We start from the raw sequence: 16,526 nt of genomic DNA on the forward strand, positions 1-16,526 counted from the left end.
AGGCAGGTCAGGTGGCCTGATATTCCTATCTCTTGAAGAATTTTCCACAGTTTATTGTGATCAACACAGTCAAAGCTTTGGTGTTGTCAATAAAGCAGAAGTACATGTTTTTTTGGAACTCTCTTGCTTTTTTGATGATCCAATGGATGCTGGCAATTTGATCTGGTTCCTCTGCTTTTTCTAAATCCAGCTTGAACATCTGAAAAGTTCACGGTTTATGAACTTTGAAGCCTGGCTTGGAGAATTTTGAGCATTACTTTACTAGCGTGTGAGATGAGTGCAATTGTGTGGTAGTTTGAGCATTCTTTGGCATTGCCTTTCTTTGGGATTGGAATGAAAACTGACCTTTTCCAGTCCTGTGGCCACTGCTGAGTCTTCCAAATTTGCTGGCACACTGAGTGCAGCATTTTCACACCATCATCTTTCAGGATTTGAAATAACTCATTTGGAATTCTATCATCTCCACTACCTTTGTAGTCATGCTTCCTAAGGCCCACCTGACTTTGCACTCCCGGATGTCTGGCTCTAGGTTGGTGATCACACCATCGTGATTATCTGGGTCATGAAGATATTTTTTGTATAGTTCTTCTGTGTATTCTTGCCACCTCTTAACATCTTCTACTTCTGTTAGGTCCACACCATTTCTGTCCTTTATGGTGCCCATCTTTGCATGAAATGTTCCCTTGGTATCTCTAATTTTCTTGAAGAGACCTCTAGTCTTTCCCATTCTATTGTTCTTTGCATTGATCACTGAAGAAGGCTTTCTTATCTCTCCTTGCTATTCTCTGGAACTCTGCATTCAGATGGGTATATCTTTCCTTTTCTCCTTTGTCTTCAGCTTCTCTTCTTTTCCCAGCTATCTGTCTCCTCAGACAACCATTTTGCCATTTTGTATTTCTTTTTCTTGGGGATGGTCTTGATCATGCCTCCTGTACAATGTCATGCCTGCGTCTATAGTTCTTCAGGCACTCCTGTCTATCAGATCTGATCCCTGGCATCTATTTGGAATCAGTTTGAGAAGAATTGGTATTAATTCTCTTAATGCTTGGCAGAATCTGGCAGTGAACTATATGGTCCTGGACTTCTGTTTGTTGGGAGGGTTCCAATTATGGATTCGTATCTCCTTACTAGGAACTGATCTATTCATATTTCTACTTTATGATTCAGTATTGGAAAACTGGTTGGATGTTCCTATCAATTTATCTTTGTCTTTTAGGTTGTCCAATTTGTGCATATAATTGTTCATAGTAGTCTCTTGTGATTCTCTGTATTTTAGTGGTATTGGTGGTAACAATTCCTCCTTTGTTTCTAATTTTATTTGAGCCCTCCTTTTTTCTTGGTGAGTTTAGATAAAAGTTTGTCAATTTTGTCCATCTTTTCAAAGAACCAACTCTTAGTTTCACTGATCATTTTTCTTAGTATCTACTTCTGCTCTGAACTTTGTTATTACCTTCCTTCTACCAACTTTGGGCTCTGTTTGCTTTTCTTTTTCTATTTGCTTCAGGTGTAAAGTTAAGCTGTCTGAGATTATTCTTTCTTCTTAAGGTAGGCCTGTATCACTCTGAACTTCACTCTAAGAAATGCTTCTGCTGCATCCCATTAATTTTGGTATACTGTATTTTGTTTCAAGGTATTTTTTTACTTCTCCTATGATTTCTTTGTTGACCTACTGGTTACTCAGTAGCATACTGTTTAATCCATACATATATGTGAATTTTTCAGTCTTCTTGTAACCAACTTCTAGTTTCATACTGCTGTGATCCAAAAACAGATGCCTGACATGACGCCAATATTAAATTTACTATGACTTTGTAACCTAATGGATGATCCTGGAGAAAGTTCCATATGCAGTTGAGGAGAATATGTATTCTGCTGCTTTTGGATGGAATGTTTCTAATTATCTATTAAGTTTATCTAGTCTAATGTGCCAGAGGGGCCTGCCAGGCTACAGGCCATGCGGTTGCAGGGTCAGACACGACTAAGTGACCAACATTAACACTTGACATATAACAACCTACCTAACAGTCCGTTTTTAAGTTGCAAACAACTTAAGTTTGAATACTTTCCAAAGCTCTATATTTTTACTTCTCCAAATTTTTTCACATCACATTTTACATCTTTTTATCTTGTGTATCCCTTCACTAATTATTGTAGTTATTTTTTTACTATTTTTGTCTATCTTTCATATTACCTATATAGGATTAATCCACCTCTACTTTATATTTACCTTTACCAGTGAGGTTTATACTTTCATACTTTTGTTACCAATTAGTACCCTTTGCAGCTTAAGAAGTCCCTTTAACATTTCTTGTAAGGCCGGTTGATTAGTGATGAACTCCTTTAAATTTTGCTTGTCTAGGAAACTCTTTTATCTTTCCTTCAATTCTGAGCAATAACTTTCCCAGGTAGAGAATTCTTGGTTAATAACTTCCTTTGAATATATCCCTCTGGCCTGCAAAGTTTCTGCTGATGGTCTTAAAAGAGTTCCCTTGTTTTTTTCCATTGCTGCTTTTAAAATTCTTTTTTACTTTCAACGTTTTAATTACGTGTCTTAGTGAGTCTCTCTGGGCTTCCTGGATCTAATGTCCGTTTCCTTCCCCAGGCTCTTAGGGAAGGTCTCAGCTATTATTTCTTCAGTAAGTTTTCAGCCCCTTTATTCTCCTTCTGGAATTCCCAAAATGTGATTGTTAGTTTGCTTGATGTTGTCCAATAAGCTGTGTCCACTTTTTAAAGTTCTTTTTTTGTTTCTGCTGTTCTGATTAAGGTGAGTTTCACTGCCCTGTCTTTGCATTCACTTGTCTTTTCTTTGCTTCATGTAGTGTGTGGCTGAACCCCTCCAGTACATATTTCAAATCAGTTACTGTATTCTTCAGTTCAGTGACTTCTATTTGTTACTTTCTTTTGTTTTCTTTTTTGTTGTTGTTGAAATTCTCACTGTGCTTACCCATTCTTCTCCCAAGTGAGGTGAGCATTTTATTACCACTACTTAGAACTCTTTATCAGGTAAATTACTTACTTACCTCTGTCTCATCAAGGTTTTTTCACTAAGGTTTTATCTTATTCTTTTGTTTCAAATATATTCCTGTTTCCTCATTTTACTTGATTTTCTGTGCTGCTTTGTATTAGGTGAAATAGCCATCCCTTCCAGTCTTGAATGACTAATCTCTTGTAAGAGATGAACCTTATTGTTCAACCCTGCCTTAGCTCTTGGTTGCCTCTCAAACCTTGGTGATTGTCCAAGCAGCATATTTTATGTTAACTAGCTCCTGGTGATCAAGGGTGTGTCAAGACCTGTTAGTGTTCCAAAACAGGAAATCTGCCAGCATGTAGATTCAGACTGATTAGGAAGCTAGACCCCCAGGCAGCAGCTTTGAAAGCAGGCAAACAGATATAGTCCTGTGGGACTGAAGACAAATGTAAGCCCTGCTGGCCACCCGGTCAGGTGATCTGGAGATGTCCCTGGGTTGACAGTCATAAAAATCAGGGCTCTGACGAGTATATAAGTTCCCTTCTGGGAGAAATGGTGAGCTGGGGCGAGGCTGAGGGAATGAACTGACTGCACCCTCAGGCCTATGTTCTCTGAGAACATATCTGCAGACTCCTAGATGTGTGTCAAATCTGAAGCCCATCCCTTGGGCTACTGTTCCAGGCCAAGCAAACGAAGTCTTTTAGAGAAAGACTACTGGAGTTTTTCGGTCTGCTTTCTGTGCATTACCCTGGTGGCAGTATCCTGCCAAGAACTGTCTCACTAACTGTTATAGTCCTGTGGGACTCAGAATTATAAGCTACCCTGGCCTCCAGAGGCAGGAGAACAAGTGGTGTCCCCTGGTCTACCGCTGCAAAACCTGGGGCACTAGACATCTATAAAAATTCCTCTAGTAGATACCAGTGTTGCAGAAGACAGCACAAAAATGACACCCACCAAGGAAAGTGGGGGGAAAGTCTTAAATAAAAAAGAGAGCACCTGCCAGCCTTAGCATGAGAGAGAGAGTCCACTGGTTGGAGGATAAAGCAGTACCCACCAAGAGAAAAAGTCTACGGTAAAAATAATCATAAAGTGGTACCTGTTTGCTTTAGCAAAGTAGAGGGGGAGCGCAAAAGAGGTGCCCTTCAGCACCTCATTCCCTGGAGAGTGTTCACCTCACGCCCTGGCCCCTCAAGCTGACACTTTAAGATCAGCAAATGAATCTCCTTCACATGGCCACTTGTATACCTAGAGTGCTTGAGTCTGCATGCAAGCCCTTTAAAGCTGTTTCTCAGATCCCTGCAGCCCTTGGTTCCTGTGGATGTGAGCTCCACTGGTTTTCAAAGCCAGATGTTTCAGGGACTTGTCTATCAAGTGCAGGTCTCAGAAGCTGGAGTGTCTGTGCTGGTTACAACTGTTTTTCCTCAGAAAGAAGCTCCAGGAACAGGCTGCCTTGCTGGGGTTGAGGCCTGTGGTGAAGCTGGATCTCAGCCTCTCCTACTTGCCTCAAGATGGTTCTTTTCTTATGTGCTGATGTGAAGGAGCTATTTAGCTATCTTTCAGTCTCTTTAAGAGGGAACATTACACATGCAGCTACAGATGTGGTGTGTCCCTGGGAGAAAGTGAATTCAGGATCTTCCTGTGTTACCACCTTGGACAACGTCTCCAGCTCTAATAGGTTTTTTTTTTTTTTTTTTGATGTGAATGTTTTTCTCCATTAGTTTTTCTAAATGGTTGTTTTGAAAGCTATTAATTTTTAAATGACCACTTTGCTAAATTCTCCTACATCAGTTTTTAAGTCGATTCTCTTGAGATATATTGATATCAATATATCTCTTGATATATTGGTTCTTTCCCAATTTACCACCAATTACTTAATTCTCTAGTTTAACTATCACTTCATGGGAAATAGATGGGGAAACAGTGGAAACAGTGTCAGACTTTATTTTTGGGGGCTCCAAAATCACTGCAGATGGTGACTGCAGCCATGAAACTGAAAGACGCTTACTCCTTGAAAGGAAAGTTATGACCAACCTAGATAGCATAGTCAAAAGCAGAGACATTACTTTGCCCACAAAGGTCCGTCTAGTCAAGGCTATGGTTTTTCCTGTGGTCATGTATGGATGTGAGAGGTGGACTGTGAAGAAAGTTGAGCACCGAAGAATTGATGCTTTTGAACTGTGGTATTGGAGAAGACTCTTGAGAGTTCCTTGGACTGCAAGGAGATCCAACCAGTCCATTCTAAAGGAGATCAGTCCTGGGTGTTCTTTGGAAGGACTGACGCTAAAGTTGAAATTCCAATACTCTGGCCACCTGATGTGAAGAGTTGACTCATTGGAAAAGACTCTGATGCTGGGAGGGATTGGGGACAAAGAGAAGGGGACGACAGAGGATGAGATGGCTGGATGGCATCACCGACTCGATGGACATGAGTTTGGGTGAACTCCGGGAGTTGGTGATGGACAGGGAGGCCTGGCGTGCTGTGATTCATGGGGTCGCAAAGAGTTGGACACGACTGAGTGACTGAACTGAACTGAACTATACTAACACATCCAGAAAAATCTTACATACTAAAAGGAATAATAGGTATCTTTGCCACTTCTTTCAATGCTTTAGGTATTTCATTATTAAGATTGATATGCTAGTCTTTTAAGGTGAAAGACATATTCATATATTTATATTTACTCAGTATTTTAATTGGTAATAGGTGGTGAATTTGATCAAATTGGTCAAAATCTCCATAAGCTTATTAAAAGATTTTTAAAATTTGAAATATCTTTCCATTGCTCAAATGAACTTCATTTTGGCCATGACATGTTATTTAATGATATGCAATATTCTATTTGCTAATATTTTAATTGAATATTAAAATATTTTAATATTTTATTAATGATATGATACTTACCTGATACTTTAATACATCTACATTATAGTAAGAAGCAGCCGGATTTTGCTCTGATAGCTTCTTGAGGTAGACAGTAACAGCTTGCATGTTCATCCAAAAATCTTTTGTGTTAGAATCACACTGTGATGGATCACTGTACATATAAGAAATTTTTCATTATTTTATTTATCTTTATGATCTGCCTCTCTGTAGTGATTTGGTGACTTGGGAAAGACTAGTAGAAATGAACCAAAAGACAGGATAGAAACAGTTAAAGTTAGGGGATAAAGAATGGTACACAGCAGAAGGCTGCCTAAAAGATGAGAAGATGTACAGCAGAGAAGGATTTAACAATAACTATTACCACCACCAGCATGCATAAAACAAAGATAGCAGAAGCCTAATTAATCATAGTAATTTTGGTACTGTCTTCAAATTGAACTATTATTGCTTCAAAGAAGAAATAAAAAATTTCTTAAAAAGGAATGTCACCTTCAAAACAAAAGTACACACACCTGAACACAAGTTGTGCATTTGGAAGAATTTGTTCTAGTCTGCTGATATTTTTCACCCTGAAGCAGAGCACAGGTGGAGATGGATTACTGGTGAAGACTTTAATAACTCCACTTGGAAATGATATTGTCATGTCACCAGTGATCTTCACAATACACCTGAAAGTGGAGATTGTGAAAATTTTAAACAGTTTATAAATAAGGCATTTAAATCTCCATTTGAAGCATATTTAGTTTAAAAAGGGCTTTATTTATATATACAGCATTTTATAAGTATGGATGAATTATTTCTTAATAAAAAATGATTAATTGTGAAATGACTTATTCATCTAACACCGGTCTTTCCTAGAATTAAATGCCAAACACAAATGGAAGCACATGGATAATGTTTGCTCAAACCATCCCCTGGCGGTCTCATAAGGCCACTGCTTCCCTGGTAACACTATCTCCAGCTGTAGCTATTTTCCCCTCCAAACCCTACAAAGTGCTGGGCCTGATGGTGGCAGTGGTAGGTGCCTTCTCACTGCTTCTTACCAACTATATATTCTTTCTTCCTTCTGAAAAACATTCTTTTGAAAGAAGAACCACCTTCTTTTGAAAAAACATTATTCTATTCTCTATCACAACCCTTCAAATCACTTTCAACATTTCATTTCCTGAAAATTTCAGCTCCCGACTCATTGTCAATCGATTTCTGTACCACTACTCCTATCATAAATTTTTAATGATTTCAATATCCACACAGATAAATCCTCTCAAAACTTTGGTCACCTAGTTCTTCAGCCCCTTACCTTCTAGATCCTGCCTTCCAGGCTACCTCAGCCACACTTCAGACCCTCTATCATCTCAGTCTGACTCCCCACTGATCAGACTGTCACTTCCTACGTTTCTAAATCATTCCATCTAGTACTGCATCCCCAGCTTCATCAAAACCCTCCATGGTCCATGTTCCTCCTAGCTTTTCCACTCACCTTCACTCTTCCTTCCCTTCACGTCCTCAGTTCCCCAGCCTGAGACGTCACGGTCCACCATTATGCACACTCCTTTGCATAACCCACCCCTTGGTTCTCTCTCACTTGACTACGCTTGCTTGGCGAAAGTCTTAACCAAATCCAGCTCCTCACCCCCTTCTATATGGCTGAATGTGACTAGAAAAATCTTATAACTATACAGCCAGAACTCTCAATTGGACCTCCTTAGTATTGGTATAGGATATTCGACTACATTCCCTAGCTCTTTTCATCCTTTCTTTCTTCTTTAACCTGTAAAATATCACCCCCTCCACCTGCAGTCAATGACTTTCCTTTAAATTTTATGAAGGAAATAAAATGAGAAAAGAACTTCCTCACAGTCTCACTGCTAAAATCCTAAATGTCCCTTAGGCTGAAGGCATCTATACCTTCTGCCTTCCCTCCAATTTCAACAGATAATAAGTCTATGCACCTAAGGTTAATCCTGTCACTTCTGTCCTGAAGCACATCTCATACTGAAGAATTTCACTCATGCAATTGTCCCCTTTCCTGCAGATTCAGTTTCTTCCATAAATATTAGATTTTTCCCACATGCATACTGAAATGCCTATTATCTTTAAAAAACACAAAAACTAAAGTTAATAAAAGCCTCCTCTGATTCTTCTCCTGCTACCGCCCACTTCCTCTCCTCCTCCTTAGAGCAAACTATCCTAAAAGAACTGCCTAACATTCGCTCTCTCTGAATACAGCTGTCTGTATTTGCATCATCTCCTGCCCCTGAGCTCCCCTGAAGCAGGCTTTCACCTCCACCAGTCTACTACAGCTGCTCTTGTGAAGGTCATTAATGACCTCTACAATGTCAATGATCGATTTTTCTTGGCCTGACGCCTGCTTTCGTGAGAGAGTTCATTCACAGTTTCTGGGACACTGCTCTATTGGTTCTCTCCTCGCCTCTCATATTGCTTGCTGTCCCAAACTCCACTGCTGATCATTCTCAGCTTAGTGATCATTCTTAGTGTTTTTAAACACTGGAGGGGGCCAGGACTTAGTTCTCATCAGATCTCTTCTTTACACCCTAATGCCCTCAGTTTAAAGTGTCATGTACAAACTAATAACTTCCAAATATTTTCTCTCTAATCTGAACCTATCTCCCTAACTCCAGAATCACGTATTCAACTATCATCAACATCTCCACTAAGGTGTCTTAATAAGTACTTCAAATTTAGCAATCTACACCCTCAACAAACTTGACAGCTCTCTTTTCAAAATATATTCAAAACTCCCATTACCACTCACCATCTCCTCTGCTAATACCCTTATACAAATAACCATCATTTCCCACCTGGACTTCAGTGGTTAACCCTTTCTCACTGCATCTACTCTGGCTCCTTCTAGTTTATTCTCCATATAGCAGGCAGAGTGCTACTTCAAAAACATAGGTTAGCAGCCTCATCACTTCTCTGCTCAAAAGTCTCGACTTGCTTCCCACCTCACGGAGAATGAATTCCAACCTCGTTATCATGGCCTACAATATCCAACTTGATCTGTTCCGTCTGTGGACTTAGCATGACTACCTTCCTCCTTGTTTACTTCTACTCAGTGACATGGTTCTTTCTGCTGTTTCTTGAGTATCTCAAGTGTGCTTCTACCTCAGTCCCTTCTAACTCCTGGAATGCTCTTCACCCAAGTTATGTGCATGGCCTGCTCTTCCCTCAACGTCTCTCACACATCTACTTAAATCAGCCAAAAAAAGTTTCCTCTGATCACTTTACCTAAAATAGTAGCAGACTGTTGTTAACTGTTTATCCCCTTAACCTGGTCTATTTTTCTTCATAGCATATTATCAATACCTCTACTTTTCATAAGTAACATTATTCATTCAACACACATTAATTCATAAAATATCTGCACGCTTACCGTATGTAAGATTCTAAGTGCTGAGGATACTTTACTAAACAAAAATTCTTCTCTACAGAGCTCACATTATCTCAAGAGAAAACTAATAAACTTTCTTTCACAACAATGCAAACTTATAATAGTCTTAGACATATTATGCACTAGAATAATTAATGAATGAATGTTATACATGAAAAATAAATAAGAGTGATCATTTACCCAAAGATCATTTTCTTAAAAGTAAGAGGTTAAACTAATCCTTCAAGAGTCTGCTGTAAACAGATATACACTGTAGGTCGTTCTTGCAAAAATCACACTTTCACCAAAGATGTACATTAGGCAAAGATTCAGAGTTCTATCCCCATCTAGGTCAGCTGCCATAATCCTGTTCTACAGATGTGTTAAACAACAGATATATCACACTGGTCATAAAACCTGGCCAAAAAGGTACATAAACTAGAAAATAGCCAACACTACTGATTATAATGGTTTCTTACATCTGAAGGACAATCTCTAAATGACTATATTTGGTAGCAAAAAGCAAGTAAACAAGTAATAGAAAACCCTAGCCTATAGAGAATCAGAAGATAACTCTCAAAATTTACCACCACGTCCCCTGTTCCCTGCAACACACACACACATACACACACATCTTTGAAAAACTAACTTGGTGGGATCTGCCCCTTTAAAGTAGGCATTAACAGATTCTGTGAGGGCAATTGCCACAGGCAGGGTGTCTTGATTTCCAAGGCTGACAGGACTGGGACCTCGTGACACACCTAGAATAAACACAAGTCTTTTGTTAATCCTATAGAAAGGTATTTATTGAATACCAAGACAGAGTAGAGTCAAAATGTTAGCTTGTCACAATTAACTCTATTACTGGTTTCAAAGATGCCCCAAGTATAAATCTGGTTAAAAGACAGAGCATAAAACAAATTGGACAAATAAAAAGTCAGGAAAACATGTCACACTGACTTTTAATGGAATGACACAGAAGGGTTGGGTTAAGGAATGTCAGAGGGGAGAAAGCTCTTCACATGAAGAGCTGAAGTTACTAAAATATGGCTTCAAAACCATTCAGATATTAAATTCTCTCAGGTTCTACCCTGAGATTTTTCTACTGAAGGTATCTCTATCCATTGGGTACTTCTAAATGAGCAATGTAATGTGATCATGTACTCCTTACCATTGTGTATGTATGTGTGTGTATGTGTGTGTGCACACGCACAGATGGTCAGTCACGTCTGATTCTTTGTGAGCCTACGGATTATAGCCCGCCAGGGTTCTCTGTCCATGGGATTTTCCAGGCAGGAACACTGGAGTGGGTTGCTGTAATTCTCTTTTACCTCTTCTTTGTCTAATGCTTGTACTGTATTCCCATATTATCTCTCCTTGAAATATGACTAATAACGTCATTTGGGTGTAACATTCCTGACATAAAGTTCACTTAGTAAGATACCTTTAGAGACAAATCATACATGTTTTAAAAGCATAACAAAATGTAAACAAATTCAGTGCATGTGTATTTTAAAAACCTAAACAACATATCTGGTTTACTTCATGCCAGAAAAATCCCTTCAAATAGTGCACTGCCTTTTTTTTTTTTCTTTACAAATGTACTCTTCTCATTTATGCCTTACCATTATTGTTACTGATTGGAAAGTGGAACATTTCTTTTAACATATGATTTATGATGCAATTTTGTAAAAATAAGTCAATAGAGTAATTATTCATTCTTAAAGAAAAAAATAACCTAGGTCAATACATATCTCTGAAATTTGAATGTATGTTTTTGTTATGTAAACATTATACAATGTTCACAGCCACCAGATAGCTTTATTTCAATGTGAGTTACTTCATGATACCTAGAATATTAATTCTGACAAAAAATCAGTTTTCTTTGCCTTGCAACTAAACTTAGTATGCTACAAACAATGACATAGAGCTTTTGTTACCTTTAGAGGACAGGAAGATTTTGTAATGTTAAAGATTTTGATGAATTCTGATTTAGAAGGTTCTTCATAATTTAAAAAAAGGGCTCAGTGATTAAAAATACACAGAAACAGGAACCGCTATTTCTAGGTCACTGGGAAAGCAAATCCTCCCTAACAAGACAACTTAAAATTTCATACGAAAATAAACACAGTATTAAAATGTATTCACGAAATCACAACAGCTACTATTTACTAAGCACTAATATATGCCAGACACTTTGCCAAAGAGGCATGGAAGAAATGGTGCCTTTTTGAACCACAAGTAGGTTTTTTTTGCAAATCAGAAACATACTTTGTGGGTGATAGGCTGAGTGATGAAAGGACATGAAAATGTGTCTGAAGAAGTGTTTATGACCCAGACAGGACATGGAGGACCTTTAATTTTATTCTTCTGGCACTAAAAGCCACTGAAAATGTTTTAAAAAAACATGATTATGTTTTTCATTCTGCAAGATCACTGATCACAGTGAATCCTGGATTGAAGATACAAATGACTTGACAGGAATTCAAGATGAGGCAAGAGATAATTAAATAAAGGGCTTGATCAAGAGGCAGTAGCTTCTAGGATATGTGATTACAACTATGCAAACACATGTTCATGCAGTGGGAAAATTACACTGTAAATTTAAATTAGTTCAATTTTTAAATAAATATATTGTTCTAAACTAGAGAGTCACTAGAAATTCAGGAAAGCATATTTTCAGAGAAAGAGGAAGGCTACAGTAATCTTTTATTAGAGAAAATTATATTTTCCTAAATATGAAATTAATCTTTTCCCTTAAATAATCTACACAAGTGAGTATTTACACACAGTCAGGGGTAACATTAATGTCTGCTACTGGTCTGACACTAAAAATCAAAAGAACCTCCGAAGTTATTCTTTTCAATTACCCAATCTGGGCATATAAAATGAGAGTTCTTGAAATAGTTTCCCCATTAATTGTGAAGCCTGTTATTGAAATACTGGTGAGGAGGAAAAAGTATTGGAGAGTTAGGGGAAAAACTCAAAATCCACTTAACATTTCTGCATATCCTCTTTTGTATTTTCCATTTTTGTTCCCAAGACCATATGGTATACTTAAAATGTTTGACATAGGAAATATGTACTTAAGTCCCTAAAAGTCTAAATGTGTACTGTATTATTCAGAATAACTCCCTGTACAGAAATAATTCCTTGGATATTCTTTTTAAGGATAATATGCATTCTAATTCTGACTTAACTGTTGCATATTTAAACACTGTATGTGTTTTGAAAGTGCAGACAGAGAAAGCTGAAATAAAGAATATCTACCTTTGTAACATTCAATGAATCGATTTTTGTGGAATTCCTTTCAGCTCAGAAGTGAAAAACAGGTGCTTAATCCCAACTACTTCCTGCCTCTGTGCCGCTGACTTCAGCTCACTGTATGAGTGGTTTTTGTATGTTAGCGTTTGCTTTGGATGTCTTTATATTATAGTTTTCTTTATACTGATATAATCTTTCTGGTTCTTTCCTAATCAGTTTTTCTCTGCTTCTGATAGCCCCAGAGTAATGTTTATTGTTATATCTTAATAGAGAGGAAAGAAGAGTGAGGGGATGGAAGATAATGCAAAAATACTGTTTATCTCTATAATTTATCCAGTATCAACAGATCCTGTATAGAAACTGGACATAATTAGTACAAAATTGAGACACTTAAACCTTAGAGTTATTCTTGATTTCTTAAACACTATACATTGCTGGAAAAGGAAAAATTGGGTAACAGTATTTTAGATATACTTTAGGATCATTAGTTAACACATACATCTGCTTTCGATACGATACCTTGTGAAGTTTCACAGTGCTTTTCAATTTCACAGAGTGTCCCAATCAAATTATCATCTTCTATCATATTTAAATAAAACAAAATATTGCAGGAAAAGAAAATACTTTCAAGAACAAGAAGAATCAAAAACTTAAATCTGAACAGAGAGCTGAATAAATATCACAATAGAGAGAGAGAACAATTTAGACAGATTTAAACAAACTCTTGCACAAAGTCCACATTACATCCTGCATGCCTGTACCATCAATGCCACCTACTTTGATTCTCCTATTGCCAGCACTGGCTAAAACTATAAATAAATATTTTCCAACTTAATCAAAATTAAAGTTTCCTTTACAAACAGAAAACCTTATGAATTATCTAGGTAATGGGAAACAACTAAAGCAATTTTGGTAATTCAGACCTGCTTGATTTCTAACAGGACCCATCTATGTTCTTTATGACTAAAACACAGATTCTATGGAAATAAAAAGTAAGAAAACCACATATGCAAACAAAATATAAAAAGAAAGTGCCCGTTACAGCAAACAGAAATACTTATTGAATATATTATTTACATAAAGTTAGAACATGGGAAAAACAGTATGCTCACAAAGGTATATAAAATAAAAATAGTAACACCATGTTCAGAAATTCAGAAATCAAATCATTTCTCTCAGCCTGTACCACTCATGCAATTTTTATACTGGAAATACACAGAAGCTGCATTTCTCCTGAGTTTTGACAAATCAAATTGGGTATAATTAAATCAGCTTAATTAGAGTTGGGATTCTGAAGCTTAACATGCATCAGAGTTGCCTGGAAGGCCTATTCAAGGACTGCTAGCCCCACTCCACAGTTTCTAACTTAAAAGGACTGCATTTCTATTAAGTTTCCAGGTGATACAGACAGATGCTGTAGGTCCAAGGATCACACTGCAAGCACAAAGCCCCTTTCTTTCAGAGTCAACTGCTTTTTAAAACAAATTTTTTTGGGAATGCAAGTAGAAAGTATTGCATCATATTCTGCCTTCAATTATATTTATATTGGTCAAAAATTTGTAAGTTTGATGCATTCTTAACAGTGCTAATCATAATTAAAATTCTCTATTCAGATAATATAAAATGTGAAAAAGGAACTATCATTATTAGTTTGATAATGCCAGGTGTGTTTCCCAAAAACCAAAATGTCAAATGTTAAAACTTTACTACCATCAGTCAACCTGATCATATTTTGGACGTTAACTCTTGCATGCAATCTGTGATACTTACTTACCTACAGTTGGAGTATTGGCAGCACTTAGGGAAGCAGAAGATGAGATAGAGGAAGAACTTTCTGCCCGCGCTAATGGAGCAGCAGGAGGTAGGCTGGTATTAGAAGTTACAGGTGGGCTGAATGGCCTGGGCTTAAAAACAAAATGTCATTTACCAAAATGCTCAAACAATCCCCCAGTTATCAGAAAATATTTTTAGGTATCAAGTAAGATTAGTTTTAACATACTATTAATAAACCAAATTTATTGTGTCTCTTAAAACTCACAATGAGATACCATAGAGCTGAAAAGACTATTTTAAAATAATCCTATAAACAGAATCTTTGTATATAAAACTTTTTCTGTAATGTATATAAAACTTTTTCTGTATTTTAAAAAGCGTACTTAAGATAGATTCTCAGAAGCTAAATTATTAAACAGTATGAAAGTTTTTCATACATAATGCCAAACTGCTTACTATTTGTGTAACTCAATTTACCCTATTGCCTATAATAATATAAGAGAATATTTTTTTGCACTCTTGCCAGCAATGAATAGATGAACCTTAGAAGAAGGAAAAATAATAAATTAAAAAAAATTTTAGCTAATTCTATAGATAAAAACAAAACTGGCATTTCTGTCTTACGAGCTGTCTATATTAGCTCTGCCTGATTTAGTTTCAGGAAATCTTCGTATTATCTGAGCTTTCACTGACTCTTTCTTTCATTTGAAGCAAGTATTTTCTTCCTAAATATTGCTGCACTTTTGGCATTTATAAACCTGTCTCCATTTTCCTTATAATTCACTGTAATTAATGCCTCCTTACTGAGAAAAGTTTACCCCATTCAGAGGAGAAAATCTGAATTCTATTGTCTTTCCAGTTTTCTAGTTAAAAACAAATACAAAAAATATGATTCTAATTCATTTATCTTTTACTTGGTGAATGGATTTTTTCCTTCCAAATTCCTAACTGTTCCAATAATACATTACCAACACTTCCTCAGGTGTTTTATCTTTAAAATATGGAATACTGAGCTTAATTAAAAAGAACCCTTTCCTGTTTATAAAGTTATGTGAATTAAGTATTTACTTAATGTCTGCTGCTGCTGCTAAGTTGCTTCAGTCATGTCCAACTCTGTGCAACCCCAGGGACGGCAGCCCACCAGGCTCCTCCGTCCCTGGGATTCTCCAGGCAAGAACACTGGAGTGGGTTGCCATTTCTTCCTCCAATGCATGAAAATGAAAAGAGAAAGTGAAATCGCTCAGTCGTGTCTGACTCCTAGCTACCCCATGGACTACAGCCCACCAGGCTCCTCTGCCCATGGGATTCTCCAGGCCAGAGTGCTGGAGTGGGTTGCCATTTTCTCCTCCAATGCATGAAAGTGAAAAGAGAAAGTGAAGTCACTCAGTCGTGCCCGACTCCTAGCAACCCCATGGACTGCACCCACCAGGCTCCTCCGTCCATGGAAGTTTCCAGGCAAGAGCACTGGAGTGGGGTGCCATCGCCTTCTCCCTACCTAGTGCCTAATACATGTCAAGTCATGGGTACTAGATACAAAGCAGTGAAAGACACTCTTCTGTCCCCAGTTATTTGGGTTCTATTCAGAGTCAGATTCTCCCAAACTAGTCTTCTTTCCTTCAATCTGTTCTGTTTTACTTCAGCTAAAACATTCAATAAATGGATTATGGGGTAACACTGCAGATGTGTATCAGGGGAAAAGATTAAGCTTGACACTCAGAAATTTAATTCTGGCAATTAAACTGGCAAGTAAAAGATGAAGTAAAGCACGGAAAATTTTTCTGTACTGTGAAGACTTGAGTAGAAAACGCCAAGGATTTAGCAGTAAAGGAACATATAGAAAAATATCATTTGCATATTAAATCAAAACAGTTATAATGAAACAGAAAAGTGAGTACATACTATTTCATTAATCCCACAGAGTTTGCCTGAAGTAAGCTTTGGTCTGGAAGCAGGCCTTGGTGGCGGGACAATAGTGCCCACAGAAAGAGGAGTTGCGGGCCTGGCTGGTGGGCAGAAAAAGAGGATTTGAAGAAAATCATTAATACATAGCAATCCTTAGATGAAAACATTCCATTATAGAGGAATTGTGAGGGTTCAAAGCTCACTTTTCAGAAGTTCTTTCTCTTTAAAATGTAATTATGGCTATTTGTGAAATGCTGGGAATCTATCAAATATGATTTTCTCAGAGTTACCAATAATATTCCTGAAAAAATTAAGTTTCCAATAAAACTGACAATTATAAA

The 16,526-nt window shown here is 37.3% G+C and overlaps 1 protein-coding gene across 1 annotated transcript in view; it reads right to left on the minus strand.

The window, feature by feature from the left end:
* Positions 1 to 16,526, minus strand: part of FCHO2 (FCH and mu domain containing endocytic adaptor 2) — a 117,303-nt gene that overhangs the window by 9,992 nt on the left and 90,785 nt on the right. Inside the window, 5 exon segments of the mRNA XM_052659367.1 lie at positions 5,871 to 6,003; positions 6,365 to 6,520; positions 9,896 to 10,007; positions 14,285 to 14,414; positions 16,183 to 16,286. Of these exon segments, the coding sequence (XP_052515327.1) occupies positions 5,871 to 6,003; positions 6,365 to 6,520; positions 9,896 to 10,007; positions 14,285 to 14,414; positions 16,183 to 16,286 (635 nt within the window).

The sequence above is a fragment of the Budorcas taxicolor genome, chromosome 20 (assembly GCF_023091745.1).
Source record: "Budorcas taxicolor isolate Tak-1 chromosome 20, Takin1.1, whole genome shotgun sequence".
Lineage (NCBI taxonomy): Eukaryota > Metazoa > Chordata > Mammalia > Artiodactyla > Bovidae > Budorcas > Budorcas taxicolor.